At 36.4% G+C, this 21164-nt stretch overlaps 1 protein-coding gene across 4 annotated transcripts in view; it reads right to left on the bottom strand.

The window, feature by feature from the left end:
* Positions 1-21164, bottom strand: part of CDK14 (cyclin dependent kinase 14) — a 600313-nt gene that overhangs the window by 227788 nt on the left and 351361 nt on the right. For all 4 annotated transcript variants that reach the window (XR_006211062.1, XM_042966088.1, XM_042966101.1 and 1 more), the window contains exon 10: positions 11002-11095. Coding sequence is in view for 3 of the 4 variants with exons in the window: in XM_042966088.1 (XP_042822022.1) it covers positions 11002-11095 (94 nt within the window). In the remaining variant the exon portion in view is untranslated. The remainder of the gene's footprint in view (positions 1-11001; positions 11096-21164) is intronic.

Raw genomic sequence — 21164 nt, 5'->3', positions numbered from 1 at the left:
TGTGTAAATAGGAAATTGATACAAATCAGAGAAACTAGAAATACAGTATTTTTATTTCTATAATAATGTCTCAAATTAACAACTGATTAACAAATGTTGTCAGCAACTACCTTCTTCTCTTGTTAATGCCAGTTAGAAACCATTTGGCATTACACCAACATTGCAAATACTATCCATTCCCCTCAACATCTACCCTCCCATATATGCGTGTCACTGTTAGTCACCCCCCCTTCATTTCCCAATCGTGTAGATCATGATGCCTTTACATTCCTTTTTACTTCTCTACAATATTTACTTAAATCTTCCTTTCTTCTTTCTTATCCTTCAGCAAAACTAACTTTTCATCCACATTGTCAAGGCACCCATCTGCTCTTGCCTATTCCAATACTTTGGTCCATCAAATGTGCTTTCTTGTATCTTTGGCGTCCTTTACCTTACAAACATCCTAGTCTTCATTATTTTAAAAATATTTATGACATAGTATAAAATTTATAAATCTTGATTTTTAAAAAAATTTTTTTAATGTTTTAATTTATTTTTGAGACAGAGAGAGACAGAGCATGAGTAGGGGAGGGGGAGAGAGAGAGGGAGACACAGAATCCAAAGCAGGCTCCAGGCTCTGAGCTGTCAGCACAGAGCCCGACGTGGGGCTCGAACTCACAGACCCTGAGATCATGACCTGAGCCGAAGTCGGACACTCAACCGACTGAGCCACCCAGGCGCCCCTAAATCTTGATTTTTAAAATGACCTTAAGTTGACATCTAATCACCTTCCCTCAGCCACTTCTCAAAGAAGTTGTCTATACTCAGTGTTCCCAATTTTCACTCACTCTTTAAGCCCACTGTAATGTGACTTCAAATAGCCAACATCGTTGGCACTATTCCCTTAGAAGTTACCAGCGAGTGGGCTCTTCTCAGTACCATCTTCCAGTGACCTCACTGTAGTATTTGATGCAGTTGATACATCTTTCTTTCTTGAAATTCCTCTACTTTTGCCTTTCCAAAAAAGAAAAAAAAAAGTGCTTTCTGGCTCTCTGAATTCTCTATATATTCCTTCTCTTTTCTCTTCTTTACGCTATCATCTACTCTCCAAAACAGAACATCTCCCACTATCTTCTGTCTATACCACTATTTCTGGTGAACTAAATCGGGAAGCTCAAATCCCTAGCTCCAGCATAACTCCAACCTGAAACATACACAGGGATGTACTTCCAACTCACTTTCTTGATTCGTTCAGATGTCTGGATAGTAGCAGATACAGTCCTTCATGCAGTGAGGACTTCTCACAGAAGGAAATGCTTTACATGAAGGAGGTCGAAGTAACAAGAGCATCAGAAATGATATCAATGCACTAGAAACAAGGATACTTAATTCACCAAATTCAGGCTTGAGAACTCTGATTTTGATACTGCTATCATTAAGGAAACACAAATTGATACTCCCTCCACCTGAATGATCCCCAATATCTGCATGTCTTGTGCCTTCACTACCTTCACTGGATGCACAAGTATCACCTTGTAAGAGAGACCTTCCCAGAACACGGTATGTAAAGTAGCATCTCTCCTGCAACACTTATGAGACACATTATGCATTTATTTGCTTATTATTTATCTTCCTTCATAAGAATACAGGTTAAATGAAAACAGGGACTTTGTTTTTTGCACTGCTATCTCCCCAGAATGGGGAAGAGCATGTAGCCCATAGTAACCACACAACAAATATTTGTTGAAAATATTAATAACTTCATGAAAAAGTGAATGATTTAATGAAAATATTCTAATTTTCCATTTATAGAAAGTTTGTAACACTATAATGCAAATGCCAGAATACTCATGGTAAACATACTTTTTCACCAAGTGAGCTAATTCAAATTTCTACAAAACAACCAGCTAATATTCAAATAAAAGTTTCTTTGCAAAATTAATCGGATTAACTATTCTATAGCGATCTGTTCTCCTGTCCTTTGTTTCTCTTATGACAAATGACCCTACTGAAGTTTGCTACCAAAATTTCTATTACCTTATTAATTAGTACAGAACTTTTCTTTTTATGAATATCCAGAGAATGTCTCCATGTATGAATCACTCAAGTGTTATTTCTCTAACATCTTCATTTTCACCAGATTTCTCTGTATCATTTTTCTTCCAATTGGTCTTTTTTTCCCAGAGAACCTTGACCCGACAGGATCTTGAGATATCATTCGTCCAGGAGTTTTCAACCTTTCTTTCAGCAGTGAGATGTATTTCACACACAAAATCTTAATGACAGCAGAGACGAGAGTGGAGGGGCTCAAACCGTGCTTCCCTTGAGCTCCCACCTCACTTTCCCCTGAGACACTGAGGAGAATCATGTCTCCTTTGAACACCATGGACAGTCTAAACTTTTCTAATTAAACCCAGATGTATTTTCTGTGTTGACTCTTCCATTTCTCTGACAGGAAACTCTTCCTGTCTTTGGTCTAAAAGCATTTAATGAGCAAATACCGTGTGCCACATATTATACAGGCAGTGTGAGGAACACGCGGAGGGAACACAGACAGGAAGCACTCCTAACTTCACCCACTAGCTAAACAGACCTGAACTGATCTATAGTTTCCCTGGAGGGAGTGATTCCCTCCCCCCGGCCCGGCCTTTCTTATCTTTCACTTCTTTGCTATTCACCCTTACACTGGCTTTCATGTCACTGCACTGATTCTCTCCTGGCTTAGCTCCCTACTTGTCACCCCCCATAAACCATGCATGTCTGTAAGGCTTAAGCAGTGCTCACTGCATTTCCCCCTCCACCTTCTCATTATTCAAGAGCTAGTAGCATTTGGGACCCAACACTGATCCCTTGAGTTTCATCCTTCTCCTGATTCTGTTCTGTATGATGTGTGGACATCCCCACCTGGGGTCCCCTGCTGCCATATGAAGTCCAGTAACTTGAGCTGTCTTTTTCTTCCCCTCCACAGGGACTCCTTTTCAATGTCCCCATCTACACTTTGCTTCCCAAGCTTGAAATTCTGAAGTTATTTTTGACTCCTTTTTCTTCTGTATCATTTATATCCAAGATATATCACAACAGTTTTGTAACGAAATACTTCTTTTTTTTACTTGTTTCATTATTTTTATTTTTTAAAATATTTTTTAAAATTTACTTATTTAAATTCAAGTTAGTTGACATACAGTGTAGTATTGGTTTCAGGAGTAGAATCTGGTGATTCATCACTTACATAATACCCAGTACTCATACCAACAAGTGCCCTCCTTAATGCCCTTCACCCATTTAGCCCATTCCTCCTCCCCACACACCCCCCCCCAGCAACCCTCAGTTTGTTCTCTGTATTTTAGAGTCTCTTATGGCTTGCCTCCCTGTTTTTATCTTATTTTTCCTTCCCTTCCCCTATGTCCATCTGTTTCTGAAATTCCACAGATGAGTGAAATCATATGATACTTGTCCTTCTGTGACTGACTTATTGTGCTTATTAGCATAATACACTCTAGTTCCATCCACATTGTTGCAAATGGCAAGATTTCATGCTTTTTGATGGCCGAGCAGTATTTCATTGTATATGAATACCACATCTTCTTTATCCAATCATTATTCGATGGACATTTGGGCTCTTTCTGTAATTTGGCTATTGTTGATAGAGCTGCTATAACCATTGGGGTGCATGTACCCCCTTGAATTAGCATTTTTGTATCCTTTGGATAAATATCTAGTAGTGTAATTGTTGAGGTGTAGGGTAGTTCTATTTTTAGTTTTTTGAGGAACCTCCATACTGTTACTAGACATGTCTTTGGAGGCAAGGACACAAAAACAAACTGAGCTATTGGGACCTCATCAAGATAAGAAGCTTCTGCACAGCAAAGGAAATAGTCAACAAAACTAAAAGGCAACCAATGGAATTGGAGAAGATATTTGCAAATGACATATCAGATAAAGGGTTTGTATCTGAAATCTGTGAAGAACTTATCAAACTCAACACCCAAAAACAAATAATCCAATGAAGAAACAGGCAAAAGACATGAATAGACACTTCTCCAAAGAAGACATCCAGATGTCAGACACATGAAAACATACTCAATATCACTTTTCATCAGAAAAATACAAATCCAAATCACAATGAGACACCATCTCACACCTGACAGAGTGGCTAAAATTAACATAGGAAACAACAGATGTTGATGAGGATGCAGAGAAAGAGGAACACTTTTGTGCTATTTGTGGGAATGCAACAATATCCTTCCGATGTGACTTTCTGGAAGCTGTTCAAATGTAGCCCATATGACAGTACTTTCGAGGTGAGCAGGGACTGTGTCTTACCACTGCCCATAGGCACAGTGCCTGGCACAGAATAGGTGCCTAATAATCCTTGCTGAAAGAAGAACTGAATGGGATAATAATATGTGATGCCTAGTGTAGCATAAAAAGTGCAAGCAAATTACTTAGTAACAGGGCAGTGCATTAGTACATTTGGACACATTTATAAGATATTACAGTATAATTAAAAGAGTATTTTCAAGTACATATTAATGGCTTGGAAACTGAACACTATTTAATGTGAAAATAAAGAGAAGTTGGATACAAAACCCATAAATTTATTATTAACCTAATAGGAAAAACCTAGAAAAGAAAATGCTTAATACTGCTTATCTTAATACTGCTTAATACAAAAATGCTTAATACTGCTTATCTTTGGATAATGATTTTTATTTAATTTCATACTGTTTTTTAATTTTTCTAACTGCTTTTGTTTGTATAAACTTAACACTGTGAAAAAGATTGCAGCCATTGATAATGCCTATTGATAAGGCTTGGAAGAAACATGTACAAATTAAAAGAAGCATTTGTTCCAAGGTGGAGGTTTTATAATTTATCTCTTCCACTTTGTTTTTCTAAAATTGACTTTAAAAATTATTACTTAATATTTTCAATATCCTCAGCCCCAACCTATATTGCTTAGTTCTCTACTTCTGTAAGTGTTTATATAGCTTGAGTTTAATCATCATATCATACTGTATTAATTTCCCTAAAATATCATTTTAACATTATTACTCTGGTTAAAAAAATATATTATCTCCTTATTACTTCATAGATAAAATAGGATAAAAGTCCTCAATCTATCAAAGTTCAGTGTTGAACATCCAATTTCACCTTCCACCATATAGGACAGACTCCTACTGTCCCCACTGCACTTTTATACAATTACCTGATGTCCCCTGTCTCCCTTATTCCACTTCAAATCTTATCCTCTATTCAATGCTTGACAAAAATTTTCTTAGCAATTTTCTCTTTAAACACCCATAGGCCTTATGCATAATCCTGTAATTCCATGCATTTTTTTGTAATTAAGAAAGGTTAGATCTGTAAGACATTATTGAAATCAGTTAGTTCAACTTCTCCCTTTACAGATGCAGAAACAACACTCCAATTAGAAAAGGTGACTTATTCAGGGATAGAAAACAACAATTAGGATTAGCACCCAATATTTAACATTTCGAGTTCAGTATCTTAACTAGTAGTACAGGATCTGCCCCTGTTACTGGGTCTCCCTTCGGCTGACCAGCTGCTGAGCAATAGTTCATGACTATATTCTTAAAAACATGTCTTGCCTGCCCACCTTGATCGTCATCAATTTCCCCAGGGCAGACACCATGGTGTACAATTCCTTAACATCTCCATTGTGTCTAGTGCTGCAAAGTGAGTGCTGAAGAAGTATGCCAGAAATGACCTCAAGCAAATCCAATAATGGTGCCAATGATACAATCTGTGATCCCAACAGTCCATCTTAACAGTGTGGCTCCTACATCTCTTCGGATGGGAACAGCCATCAAAAGTTAATGGCCACCAGTTTTCTCTTACTTTCTATATGGCTGTTCTAGCCAGTCCAGAAGTTACAGGGTTATCGTTCTAGCTAAGATCCTGGAAACAGAGCCAGGATGGGGAAACAAGGACTGGAACTGAATCTAAAGACTTCATTTCTACAGTTAGTCCCCTGCCAAACACAGAGGCTTAAGGAAGATTTTGACTCAAAAGCCAGGCTGGTAAATCATTTTTAAAGTTTCAAGTGGCTCTTTTTTACACACACACACACACACACACACACACACACACACACACACTTTTAAATTCTGAATGGCATATATATGAGGAAGAGGAACATTTTAGCAACTGTACCAATCAAATAATGTACAACAGGTTAACAAACAACTGGTGGAAGAAATTTCATTGCAAGCCAGAAGACCTAGAAAATGGGGAAAGGTGACCTCCTCAGGGTTATCAACATTCAAAGGCAGGGAGATCAAGCGCAGGTCTCCACAACAAACTCATGCCAGCTTCTGTCATGGCTGCTGTACATTGGGCCACAAGCCACACAAACCCAGAGGCGTCTGTCAAAGGTCCCAGGCAGCTGTGCAAGCATTCCCTGCCATTTGTTCAGCTGCTGTGAAGTGAGTGAGACGCATATTCCCAGGGTTCCACCAAGTGGATTTCTTTTTCAATTCAGAACAATGTGATTAGAATACAAATTTTTTTTATTAGTTCTCATTTTGTCACTCTGAATATAGATTTACCAGGATGAATACATCTACTGCTTATTTTTGCAGCTAATGGAGGTGAATAGAATACATCATGCTGCACTAAAAAGTAGGTAATGCTGAGGAAATGAATATAAATCACTCTTTTCACCTAACAGCAGAGTTACTGCTTAGAGAAGTAGGTGCCCATTCACCTGGCAATTCAAAATGTCTTGAATACAATTTGTCTAACCTCCATCACTTCCCTTCTTTCTTGCATATGAGCATCACAATTTCAAGGAAAATGATTTAATGGTGAAATCTCAGATTGTAGCATAGCCAGCTCACCTAATATATATCAATATAGTTATTATGTTGCAGAAATAAACTCAATGGACTTGTTAAAAATGTGAACTGCTCCTTTCCACTGAAGGAGGGAAAGAGAAAAACAAGAAAAAGAAAACCTTCAGAAGAGAAATGTAAGGGCTTTACTGGCTGATCTTTGTTGCCTTTCATATTTGTTATAACAGTGTGTGGGAGTTAATTATATTAGTTATCTTGGGTAACAAGCTATTAATTTTGTTCTTCAAAGTTATCAACCACCTTTCTATACACAGTTCACAGGCGAATGAATGGACTTAATCCCTGTATTAAAATACAAAACAAACCAAATAATCCCATGTTTCATGACTTCTCAAAGTTGATTATCTCTTTGGCCATGCTTTACCAGAGGCCAGATATACAACTGCCACTTTAGAAAAGAGTCTCTGGCAATTTATATGAGAAGCCTGTGAACGTGGATTTAATCGCCCTTTAACAGTAATTCTGATTCAGACCAGACATAAAAGATCACCAAAGAAAAGCATTTTTTCCCAGTGATTCAACCATACTGGGTGAGCAAAATTTCTTCTTCCAATGACTGCACAACTCCCAAGAGAGTCTTCTTGTTTCATGGGACATAGAGCTAACTTTTGCAAATTTAAACAATTTGGTAGAGAAACTAAGTATTTAAGATGGTAACATTTACTGTCACAAGAAGTTTATAGATTCTTTTCTTTTTGGTCATATCTGATTCTTCTGAGTAAAACATAGTATTATTTAATTCTAAAGCAGCAATTGTATATAGATAATGATCTTTATCTCCTAATTACCAAAGGGACGTTTCACTTGTTAAAAACATTACATATGTAAAAAAAAAAAAAACTGGAGTAAATGAAGAAATTATTAGCATCAATAATGATGTTTATCTGCATTTAAAGGGTCTTTGTGCTCTAACAAAAGCAAATCGTTTATAGTACCAATATTCCTAAGGGAAATCTGCAATGATTTATTTCTTTGACTTATTAAAAGCCTAGTCATAGCTCAAAGATCTCTGAATACCCATAAAATTAGGAAATTATTGCCATAAAATTAAAAGAAATAGCAAAATCTGCAAACAGGAAGCAATCCAACAAGATAGTACCTATTAGAAATCACTGCATTATAAAAATAATATATAAAAATGAAAACTCTGACTAAGCTATAGCAATAAACAATGCTCTTATGAAACTCATTTTTTGGTTCTGTTGCTATAGCGTACATCTCATCTATATAACCATTTCCTTTTCTTTCAAATTCATCCTGAAATAATGTATACCTGAAGATATTTCTTTCTATATGATTCTCTTTTGAAGTTAACAAGGTTATATAAGCATTACTCAATAATTATCAGACAGTGAACAGTTAGGTTGAATGTAAAGTTTAGGAAATTAATCTCAGAATATAATTAAGTGGTATTATTGTTATAGTTGAGCTTCAAATAAATTAAAAGGCTAAATATTTGAAGATATGTTTTAGCATAAAAATCTATATGATCAAGCCATAACCCATTAATATTCCCTCTCTTACTATTTTTCTCAATGATAAAAAATAAACAAATTTATTATATTTTTAAGAAAATAGTTCTGGAAAATTCTTTAAAATACTTGAATGAAAACAAAAGCTTAAGTAGAAAATAGGAAAAGAAAACATTTATAAAAACTGTACCTTTATGCAAAGGACCATAAAATATTAATAAATAAATATAATTTATTCTTAGATGGGAAAGTTCCATTTTATACATTTTTGTCCTAATCTACAGTCTCAGTGCAGCCTAGGTCAACTCAGTAAGAGATATTCTTAGGGACAGAGAGAACGAAGTGTTTTGCGACTTTAGATGAAAGGATCAAAGTTTAAGAATAGTCAATACATTTATGAAAATTAAATGTTATTGAATTAAGGACTTTGAATTCTAATAATTATTTTTAACTAAGAGGATCACTATGCACGGATGTATCTGGCAGCACTTTATAATAGTTAAAAACTGTCACCAAGCTACTAATATGGGACTGATTAAGCAAATAATGTCTCATCCACACAATGAAACAGTCCTTTCTCATTAAGAATGATAAATTTCTAGATTCATTTTTCAATGAAAGGTGTTAATTACATATTGTTAAGTAAAAAAAGAAAGTTACAAAAAGTATATAAAATATGATTCAGTTTTTCTTAACACGTAGAAATGGAGGTTACATATAAAAACACTGCATGTAGTTTTCTCTGCTTAGTAGGACAAAAGGTGATTTTTCATCTTTTATACTTTCTGGTATTGGAAATTTTCTGTACAAAGATGCATTATTTTTATAATCATAAGACATTACTTAAACATTCTGTGTGGGAATTTATGGATAAAAAATAATTAAGTAAAACTAAAAGGAAAGTGGATACAGAGAGCCTCTGGGAGAAGAAATCAATATGGCAACACCTAGAAGGTTTCTATATTAGAGACTCTGATATTTGTCCATCTGCTATAATTTACAGTATCACCTGGGATATGGGATACAGCATGGAAGAATCACTTGTGCTTTGATTTCCAAGTTTCCATTGTCCATTGTTTCTATTCATTTTACTGCTGATGTCAAGGTGAACACAGTAGTGATGGAGTCTCAGTTCATATCACTGCACCTTCCTGGGTCCTTATACTTAATATGAAAGCTGCATTTAATGCTGCATTTGCATAACTAAATGAATAAGTACATCTCTTGGTATGGTCCATACTGAAATTTGCCCCAGTGAGTTCATACAGGAGTTTTATTAAAGAAGGGAAAAGTATGATAATGTGATTGACTGCTACAATGCACATAGCTTGCATCCTTCTAGCAGAGACCTTAATTTGCCTAGTTCTGATTCCCTGTTTTAAATAATAGGTTTATATGAATATTAGCTAATGTGGAAGCTCTAATGAATAAAAATATTCAGTATAAAATGATTCAATAAAAATAATAACTTATGGGGTATTAGTTATGTGCCAGGCATAGCTCTAAAAGCATTTTATGTGTATAAATCCATTATTCCCCAAAACAACCTATGAGGTGAGTGCTATTATTAGCCTTCATTTCTCCCAAGGAAAACTAAGGCTCAGATAACTACATCCCTTGCCCAAGATGATAAACCCAGAGCAGGTGATAAACTCAGATCATCTGGCACCAGAACACTTTTTATTTTCTCTTTATGCAGATTTTTAAAAATTGAAATGCTTTGCATTTGAGAACAGTTTTAGGTTTATAGGAAAGTTGTGAAAAATGGTAGAGAATTCCTGTATACCCCTCACCAGTCTCCTCTACTATTACAAACCTTAAATTAAATGGTGCATTTGTCACAACTAAATGTATGCTGATGTTTACTAAACTGCACAGTTTACCTGGATTTCACTAGTTTTCCCTACGGTTCTTTCTCTGTTCCAGGATTCCATTCAGGATACCACCTGACAATGAGTTGTCATGTCTCCCTAGCCTCCTCTGGGCTATGACAATTTCTCAGACTTTCTTTGTTTTTGATGACCTTGACAGTGTTGAGGAATACCAGTCAGGAATTTTGTAGAATGTCCCTCAATTTGGGTTTGTGTGATGTGTTTTTCGTGATTAGACTGGGGTTACTGTTTTGAGAGGAAGGCCACAGAGCTGAAGTGGCATTCTCAGCACATTATATCAAAGGTATGTGCTACCAGCATGACTAATCTTTGATGATGCTAGCCTTAAAGATCTGGCTAAGGTAATTTGCCAGTTCTCCATTTTAAAGTCACTCCCCTTTTTCCATGCTCCATTTGACAGAAAAAAAGTTACCAACCAAAGCCCACATTTAAGTGGGTAGGGATGGGATGGAGTTAAGCTCCATCTATACAAATTGGGGGGGCATCTATATAAATTGCTGAAGTTCTTCTGCTAGAGCCCTCAATTTTAACCAACTATTCTATGTTGCTGCTGACATCCTATTGTTTCCTACCATTCTGGCATGTTATTCATGTGCAGTAGTTTAAAAACACAACACTTACCTAATTTCCTGCTTTTTCAAAGCAAATATATATTAAAATTAAATGTGACAACTAATAAACTTGTTTAAAATTATTTTCCACTATCACTGTATAATTTGTCATGAAGCGATGAATTAGAAACCATTTTTTCTCAGAAGCACTCTGTAAAGAACTTACCAGAAATATTCGTTCAAGTTGATCCTGAATGTCTTTCATTCCTGGAAAAGCAGCAACTCCTTGGATCATTTCAACAAAGATGCAGCCAACACCCCTAAAGAGAGAAGAAAGCATTGTACAAAAACTCCAACGTATTCTGGAAAATTAAATCTGGGATTAGAACATCTACTCCAGGAGAAACAATGAATAAATAACATTCTTTTTTTAAAAAATATAATTTATTGTCAAGTTGGCTACCATGCAGTGTATACAGTGTACTCTTGGTTTTGGGGGTAGATTCCGTGATTCATCGCCTACATACAACACTCAGCGCTCATCCCAACAAGTGCCCTCCTCAGCGCCCATCACCCATTTTCCCGTCTCCCCTGCCCCCCATCAACCCTCAGTTTGTTCTCTGTATTTAAGAGTCTCTTATGGTTTGCCTCCCTCTCTCTCTGTTTGTAACTATTTTTTCCCCTTCCATTCCCTCATGGTCTTCTGTTAAGTTTCTCAAGTTCCACATGCAAATGAAAACATATATCTATCTGTCTTTCTCTGACTGACTTATTTCACATTGCTGACAATGGCAGGATTTCATACTTTCTCATTTCAACAAAAGCCAAATTATGGAAAGAGCCTAAATGTCCATCAACTGATGAATGGATAAAGATGTGGTTTATATATACAGTGGAATAACATTCTTTAATGAGTACCAAGGGCTGTGCCACATCCATCTAAATCCTACATGTTTCCTTTCCCTCCATGTCTAATGCCCTGAAAGGTCTCAAATCTCTAAACAGATGCAACTACCCTGGGCTCAGACAATCATGGCATCCAGTAAAATATAATGCTTGGTGGCTCCACCTTATTTACAGGAAACCATCAAGAAACTCCTTAGCCTAATATAGAAAGCTGCCAGTCTTTTTCGAATATCCTTTTCCAACCCCATTTCATGAATTCATAATATATTGTCCTCTCTAGCTGTCCAAGGGTTCTCAAACCTCTTTTTGCATCAAAATTATCTGGGGGGAACTTTTAAAAACTGCAAATGATCGAAACACAAACGGCAGAGATCCTGTTTCAATCAGTCTAGGTTGGATCCCAGGTGTTGACTCAGGCTGCTTGGGTGATTCAGGGCAGCTACCGTGAGTTTCCCTGAGCTGGACTGATCTGCCCATGGGCCAAGCATAAACCTATACAGCTTGACCCAAATTGCTTCACTACCCACAACTCCTTCCTTCATTTATTTGTTCTTAACATATAAATCTAATTCAGTGTAACTCTAATGAAGACACCAGGGTTTGGTCACAAAGCTTACAATTAAAGCTGTCATAAAATGCAATGTGTTCAAACTCTCATACAGGAATAATTACCAGGTAAGGAAATATATGAAACATCCACCCATGTTCATATATCCTTTAATTCTTTTCAACTCAAAATTTCCAGATTTATGCTGCAGATGTGTGATTTCTCCACCACAAATCAAAATAAGATTTTAAGCAGAATTGAAGATTCTTTGTAACTATGATTATGGAGGGACAACTTTTTTTTAAGTTTATTTATTTCAAGAGAGTGTGTGAGAACATGGGTTGGGGAGGGTAGAGAGGGAGAGAGAGAGAGAGAGAGAGAGAGAGAGAGAGAGAGAGAGAGAGAGAGAGAGAGAGGATCCCAAGCAAGCTCCATCCATGCCGTTAGCGCAGAACCCGGTACAGGGTTCCATCTCATGAACTGTGAGATCATGACCTGAGTCAAAATCAAGAGTTGGATGCTTAACTGACTGAGCCACCCAGGTGCTCCTGGAGGGACAACTTTTTAAGGTTGAAGGTCAAATAATTTGGGAGTTCTTAATTTGAAAAAGAATACAACATTATGAATAAAAAAAAAGTAAGTACAAAAGCAAACTCCAAATGATAAAATAAATCAAAAGAAATCACAAATTTTTAAAAGCTAACAAATATGACAAACAATGTCAAATTCAGAAAAGTAACATATTTATGAGCTGACATGTGTCTCTAATAAATTTCTTTCTCCAATTCTAGCTTCATAATCTTTGATTGCGTCTTTTAGGGCTATTCGATAATATCATTTTCTATAAAGGGTGACCAAACCCTTGTGTCTTTAACTTATTTCAGATCCCCTAGAAGTTATGGACAAGGGACCTACTTCTCTATAATGGCTGCAGTTATCAAGTTGTATACAAATAATGTACTAAAGTAAAGAATTAATACATTTGCAGAAATCTCTTCTCTATTATAGCACATAATTTCTATCTGAATTAAACACTGACAGTAAATAGAGTTAAAATGACTTAAAACAAATGTTTTTTTATATATCATAAAAGTAATTCCATTTAAATAGTAAAGAATTAATTATAAAATCAGTGTTCTACAGAGATTGGGTTTAACACAAGTTGTTTTCACTTAGGATTTGAGACACAACATCCATATTGAGAATCGTTTTATTAGCATGTTAAAATGCAATGACATTCTTCTAAATATCGGGGCTTCAACATCTGGTTAGGTCTCAGATTTCAATTTAGTGGTTTTCCAAATGTTTATGCCAATAATTCTTTCCTAAGACTATTGACCTACATTTCTACTGTCTTCTTATTCACATTTACATAAAGTATCTTGGTTCTTAAATAGCTACCAGCACTTTCCTTTTTTTTTTTTTTTTTTAACATTCAGAATATACTCTCTATTCACTACTATTTGGCTTTAGTCTTTCCCAGCATAAGCTGCAACTCTGAGCATGTGGACCATCAACAGGAGCCACAGCTGCGCCCGCTGTGTACCCCGCTAAGCTGGCTGGTGAGGTAACCATTATACACACTTACAGAAATGCCTTTATCCCTACTTGTGTTGGTCCATAGCATCTCCATAATATGATACTTAGAACAATTAAGAGATAAATCTAGCTGCAATTTTACTTAGGTGGAATATGATGATATAGCATTTCCATAGGCTCTTATCTGCTTAGCCGGTGGAGGGACATGGACTATCACTTCTAATGGATGTTTCTGACGACATCACTTGCCAAAGATGTGTGAGAGCATACTAATAAGCCTGAGAGAATTATACTTAAAGGATTTATAAAAGGAGATAGAATGCACCAGAAAATTAAAAAGTAGAAGTGTCAAACATATCAACATATTAGAGCATAGCAAAATACTTAATTATTGGAGCTGTCTTATTGCCAAACAGCAATAGAAGCCCTTCAGTATAATATGAAGGGATTATTGCCTGATTTACCTCCCCCAACCCCCTTGCTACCCTCCATTACCCTACATGCTCTCTCCTGATGGAGTAAGTTGACTGCCATGAGGTTTACTGAGAAAGAATTCAACCACTTAAGTTCTATACTTATGACATATAATCTTATTTCAGGAAATGCCTCCTTTAGCTTGTTGCTTTTTTCAACAATTTGAATAATTATGTAATTATCATCCACACAGTCTAAATTTTTCAAGAATAAGAACTGGTCACAAAGCTTACAATTAAAGCTGTCATAAAATGCAGTGTGTTCAAACTCTCATACAGGATTAGTTACCAGGTAAGGTAATATATGAAACACCCACCCATGCTCATATATCCTTTAATTCTTTTCAACTCAAAATTTCCAAATTTAATTTATGCTGCAGATGTGTGATTTCTTCACCACAAATCAAAATAAGATTTCAAGCAGAATTGAAAATTCTTTGTAATTATGACTAGGAGGGACATTTTTTTTTTTTTTTTTGAGAGAGACTGACAGCATGGGTCGGGGAGGGGCAGACGGAGAGAGGGAGGAGAGAATCCTAAGCAGGCTCCACACTGTTAGCGCAGAGCCGGATGCAGGGCTCGATCTCACGAACTGTGAGATCATGACCTGAGCTAAAATCAAGAGTTGGATGCTTACCCGACTGAGCCACCCAGGTGCTCCTGGAGGGAAAACTTTTTAAGGTTGAAGGTCAAACAATTTGGGAGTTCTTAATTTGAAAAAGAATACAATATTATGAATAAAAAATTAAGTACAAAAGTGAACTCTGAATGAGAAAATAAATCAAAAGAAATCACAAATATTTAAAAGCTAACAAATATGACAAATAATGTTAAATTCAGAAAAACGTAACATATTAAATGACACACCTCCCTAATAAATTTCTTTCCAATTCTGGCTGCATAATCTTTGATTACTTCTTCTAGGATAATTCGATAACATCATTTTGTATAAAGAGAATACGGAGATAACTTAGTCTTTCCTCTACCATAATGATGACTTTCTTTTCTGACAGTATAGAAAAGTTTTCTTTTTTTTTCAGCTTAACTTCTAATTGGCAGAGTCACGTAAACTTTTAGGACTGTTGTCAATTTGGGGAAAACTATCAAGTTCCCTTCAAGTATGTCTATATACTATAAACACAAAAATTCTACAACATTCTACATAATTCCCATGATAAATATCAAAGGAGCACAGGAGGATATGCTCAGCCCAATGTGGAGAGCGAGGAAGAACTTGCACTCCTGAAGTCTTATTAGACTAGAAGAGGGGACCCTGGTGGGTTAGGGCTGATGGCACAGTAGTGGGAATGGGGCATTCCAGCAGAGAAAACAGGACCCGATACATGAGGAATCTTCAGGGAGCCAAATGCTGTTCTGATGGCTATGCTTAGAAAATGGAAGAGAAAGTTAAAAGAGAGCAGAATTCCATACACTAGGCTAAGAACTCTGTCTACTATTCTTAGGCTAGGACTCAACTTTTTTCTGCATCCTAGGATTCATGATGGATGAAGGTCACCAACTGGATATATAGGTAAAAACCCAGATTACAGGCAGATTAGGAGATAAAACAGTCTTGAGGACAGAAGCAACTACAACCATTGGTTGTAAAGCCACCTCGTTCTTTTCCACTCATGGCAGCCAATGAATGAGACTAGTGGTGGTATAAGCCCTCTCCCTACTGGGCAGTGAGGGGTCACATACAATAATGAAGAGGCGCCCACAAACTACAGACCACAAGCCAAATGGTGCTCAGTGCCTGTTTTTATAACAGCCTATAAGCTAAGAATGGCTTCTGCATTTTTAAGTGGTTGAAAAAAATCAAAAGAAGAATATTTGGTGATATATGAACATTACACAAAATTCAAATTTCAGTGTTCAGAAATAAGGTTTTATTAGAACCCTACCACACATTGATTTGTGTGTTGTCTATGCTGCCTTCTCAATCTCACAACAGAGTTGAAAACCTGCTACACATGCCCTGAAAAGCCAGATATGTACTATCTGATCCTTCACAGACAAAGTTTACCAAACCCTGCTCTATGTTACACTTCACTTACCTAAAAGCATACTTATAAATAGAAGAAATCACCTTCATCAGTTATGCAGAAAAAAATAAGAGAAATTATATATTATGCTAATTTGTGAAAAAGTTAATAATAAAAAATAAAAGTTAATAAAGAAATAATAGAAAAAGTTAATAGAAATAAAAAAAATAATACTAGAAAGCTCTCAAATATGATCTCGTTTTTCACTATTTTCCTCATCAGTTTTCCTGTGGTAGATATGGTTTACATGCTTCCACGCATTTTGCCAAAACTCTGGTAGATTATTAAAACGTAACTGAAGATGGATATTTTAATCTTAAAATATTTTTTTCCATCTTACAGTATTTTTAACTGAGAAATAAACTGGGAGCAAATGTGTAGGGTGGTTTTTAATAACAGTGCTTATACAACCAGTTCCACAAAGACTTCTCAAAATAGAGGGTTTGGTGAGTTGATCTGAATAATGGGTAGGGTGGAAGGAGAATTTACTTTTATGAACTTTTTTTAGAAGTTTTTGTTTTGTCCAAATTTTATTGCATGGAAGTACTATCTTTTATTTTTCTAAACATTAGGAAATTTTACCTGATAAATGAAAATAAGTATGATATAAATATAAGGTTGCTGTGTTCTGAAATGATTTCAAGCTATTTCCTTTTAATCTTTCCTCTCTCTATCCACATCTAACATCTGTGTCCCTGTGTTGATAAAAGGAGAGGAATTAGATTTTTAAAATTGTATCTTGAGGTTTTTCTACCTTACAACTAAGAACGGAGATCTGTGACAGTGAAGTCCCCACATGTTCAACAATTTCACATCACACGTCTATCCATGAGATTTCTCCTGTCCAGTCATGTTTCTCTGCTGTCTGTTCCTGAAACACGCCGTCCTCCTCCTCACTTCAGGGTCTGTGTGTGAGCTGTTGTTCCCTCCTCCCAGGATGCATTTCCCCTCACTCTATGCATGGAGAAGTGCTTCTTGTTAGTTAGGGCTCAGCTCAAATGGCTCCTTTCACAGATGTCTTTTGCAGCCATCATATGTAAGGCAGGTTTCCCCTTACTGCCGAGGTCCCATGTTTGTTTCCTTCATAACATTCAAAGGATGTTAACTTGTCTTTGCACATGGCAAGATAATGGCACAGCATAGCCTATACATTTGAGTATGTGCATAGAGGACAGCAACCCACACAGGTCACACTATCACCTTCAGGGGAGATCTGTTCCTTCTCACACAGACTTCCTAATTGCAAGTCAGGAGGCCTCTACTCTAGATGGAAGACCAAGACTGGGGACAAAGTTGTGTTCATTGTCTTGCTCCCAGAGTAAGAGCAGAATGTCAGCACACAGTAAGGGCTCAAAACTATTTGTTGACTGAATAAATCAAAAGCAATGCAACCCTTCCTCCTTTCCCCCTACTCCTGAGTAAGAGCTGAACTTAGCAACCTGCTTCCAAAGATAGGGTATGGAAGTGGGGATGGGAAATAGATAATGAATTTGGAGAAAAACGGCCAACAGGGAAGTGGATAATGACAAGGGAGAAAAACAGCAAAGAAGACCTTGACAATGTAATCAAGGTTAACATCATCAGTGGTAAGTCTTGTTGATAGCGAGAACCCTTGATGTGATGTGATGTGATGTGATGAGAATATCACTTCACCTCTGTCTTTCTTGCCATTAGATGAACCCAAATTGAGGGTCATTCTACAAAATGCCTGACTGGTACTTCTCAAAACTGTCAAGGTCATGAAAAACAAAGAAAATCTGATAAGCTATTATAACATTTGACAACTACATGTAATGCGGTAACCAGGATGGGATCCTAAAATACAAAAAACAGGGTGCCTGGCTGGCTCAGTTGGAAGAGCATGTGATTCTCGACCTCCGGGTTGTGAGTTCAAGCTCCATGTTGGGTACAGAGGTTACTTAAATGAATAAACTTAAAAAAAAAAAAAACTCACTAAGTACAAAAAAGAAATTAAGGAAAAACTAGTGAAGTCAAAACAAAGGTCTTTAGTTAATAGCAATGTAACATCATGGGTTAGTCAGTTGAGACAAATGTACTATATGTACATTTAGTAATAATGCATATAGTACATATAGTAATAATGTAAGACTTTAACAATAGGGGAAACCAGGTGAGGAGTATATAGGGATTCTCTTGTTTTCTATAAATCTAAAATTATTCTAAATTAAAAGTTTATTTTTTGAAAAAAGGCAAAATGAAGAAGGACTGCATCTCCTTGGGACACTTTATAGAATTAGTCACTTTAAATAGAAGAGCCTTAACATTTTGAGTTTTCACCATATGAGAAAAAAAGAACCTCTATACATTTTGATGAACTCTTCCTTGGAAGCAGCATGAGCCATCTAGAACTGCAGGCTAGACTGTGAAACGTCAGTTAAGGTTCAACCTGAAATAACTTGGGCAGCAAACTAATCAGAGATTAATTTTGATATAAAGGCATTTGAAAACTGATATACATACTCTTTGGCAAAGGAATTCAAGAAGAAAAATTTATCTGTATTACTAAGTTTGCAGCATTAGCAGCGAGTGTGAACGCAGAGAAAAAATGGGATTCCTAGAGAAGGGGCAAAATACTTTTTCTCCATCACATTAGGGAACAGTAAATCTTGCTGCCACTTCTCTGGGGAGGCTTCCTGATCTCTCAGACTGGGTTAGGTCCCCTAACTCCATGCTTCTTGTGTTAGTTCCTACAACTGTAATATATATACTTATAAATGGATTAGCCACTGTCACGGTTCTTAGAACAAGAAGTTGGTCTCCTACTTTTGAAGATACAGTTCAAATGAGTCAAAGTGGTTATGGCAATAGAGCAGTCCTCCCAGACCTGAATAAAATAGGGTTGGGCACTACAGTCACCAGTTAAGATTCACTGTAATGTACCTATTCATTAAAGTCCTGTTGGATAACTTTATATCTTTCAACTAAAATAAGCATTAAGTAGATCCATCAGCTCTTATACTCAAATAATATCTGCATTTGACACATGGCATTTCAAGGGGAGTATACTCAATTTTCTCATGAAGACATTAATATTATGAGATGTTAATTAACTGAATAAATGATTATCTCACCTGAAGAAGTATAAAATAGGACTTAAAGGTTATTATTTTTCTGCTTGGCATTAATCTTATTCTGGTCAGCAATCAATAGTTTGGTCCAGTCCCAGTACACAATGCAGAAAGACTTTAATATTTTAAAATACAGTGCAATTAAAATCTCAAAAAAAAAAAAAACCACCAAAAACAACTCTGCCGGATTTTAGCTAATGTTATCCATTTATTAGCAAAGGCTTGAGATTCCTTAGGATAGAGAGCTGTAAGCAGAAGGTGACAGTTTCATTCTCAAGTAGCAAAGCTTAAACACAGGGCTTGCGAAGGATCATGGCACAATGTAGCCTGTGCATTTGAGTATGTGCAGAGAGGACAGCGACCCACCAAGCTCACACTATCACCTTGAAGGGAGATCTGTTCCTTCTCACACAGACTTCCCTAATTGAAAGTTAGGAGGCCTCAAGTTCAGAGAATCATTGAGAACCATTCAGAATGATCTGCATTATCAAAGATTTGGATAGAAGGCTGTAGATAAAGACAGTGCCCAGCTGCAGGCAGAAAGCAGATGAGCAGGACCATAATTCACTGCAAGTTAGGTCGTTTGTCCTTGTCTTACAACATTAGGCTGGTACCAGAAATCTCCTCAAAGCCTACGTGTCCATCAATAAAAAAGCATCTGAAGCTTTGCTTCTCAACCTTTACTGTGTATGCCAATCACGTGGGGATCTTAGTAGAACGAAGATGCTGACTGACTAGGTCTGGGCTGAGGCCTGAGATCTTGCATTTCTAACAAGCCTCTGAGGCAATGAAGATGCTACAGGTCACAGGACAAGAAACTGAGGAACATGAATCTAAAGGAACCTAGGTTGAAAGAAATTTTATAATTCAGGTTAATTCTTGGAATGTGTATTCAGGTTCCAGCCAAAGGGACAACAAAGAAACAGCAGACTGGTGAGATAAATTAGATTGAATGCTGGATACAATCAGAATTTTACACACAGGAATGCAATACTAACTCAGACAGGTTCCACATTAATTAACCTAGTAGGTAATTTTATTTAGCCATGGTTCACTGAAATATCCCATTATGCAATTAGAGCTAGTACGATTTGATGCACCAAGGTGGCCATTTATTTATGTCACTTTTCTCTGCTGGAATGTATGTTTTTATAAAATGGACCAAAGAGTTTTGTTCCCTAGGAGGCTAGCTTCTAAAAGATGAAAATTAAAAAAAAATTTTTTTTTGCTTTAACTTGTAAGAAAACTTATTACATGTAACAGATGTGATCTTTTCATGTTGGCATTTGCAGTGTTTGAAAAGTGAAAGATTAAAAAATTACATTCCACATGCCCTTGGTGACTATTGAAGGAACTGAATTGATTAAACTGTCACTCATCATTTACTATGTGGTTAGTGGTTCATTAGGCACAGATAGGCACAATATATCTTAGTCAAATACTTCTGTGGAGTACTTGGCTCTCGAGAAATGAAAACAAAACCAAGCCAAATCCTAGATTGTGTGTAAAAGCCCATCTTGGAAAACATTCAATTCAAAACAATAGACCTTTTATACAAGGGGAAACTCTTAAGATCTATTTTCAAGCTATGAAACGACTTAAAAAGTTATACTTACAAATTAACCATATCAGAACAAAAATTAAACAAAAGCAAAGAATGAAGTACAGGTAGTTAATATAGTTCAGTAAGGTCAAGGCCCAGGGTGACCTGCTGCTGACTTGGGAGGAGAAGCCAGGCACATGAATGGAAGCCACCTTCCCAGCATCCATACCTAAAATAAGACTTAGGA

The sequence above is a fragment of the Panthera tigris genome, chromosome A2 (assembly GCF_018350195.1).
Source record: "Panthera tigris isolate Pti1 chromosome A2, P.tigris_Pti1_mat1.1, whole genome shotgun sequence".
In the NCBI taxonomy this organism is placed as follows: Eukaryota; Metazoa; Chordata; class Mammalia; order Carnivora; family Felidae; genus Panthera; species Panthera tigris.
Note: the sequence above shows the minus strand (reverse complement) of the source record. Positions and strands in the feature narration are given on the sequence as shown.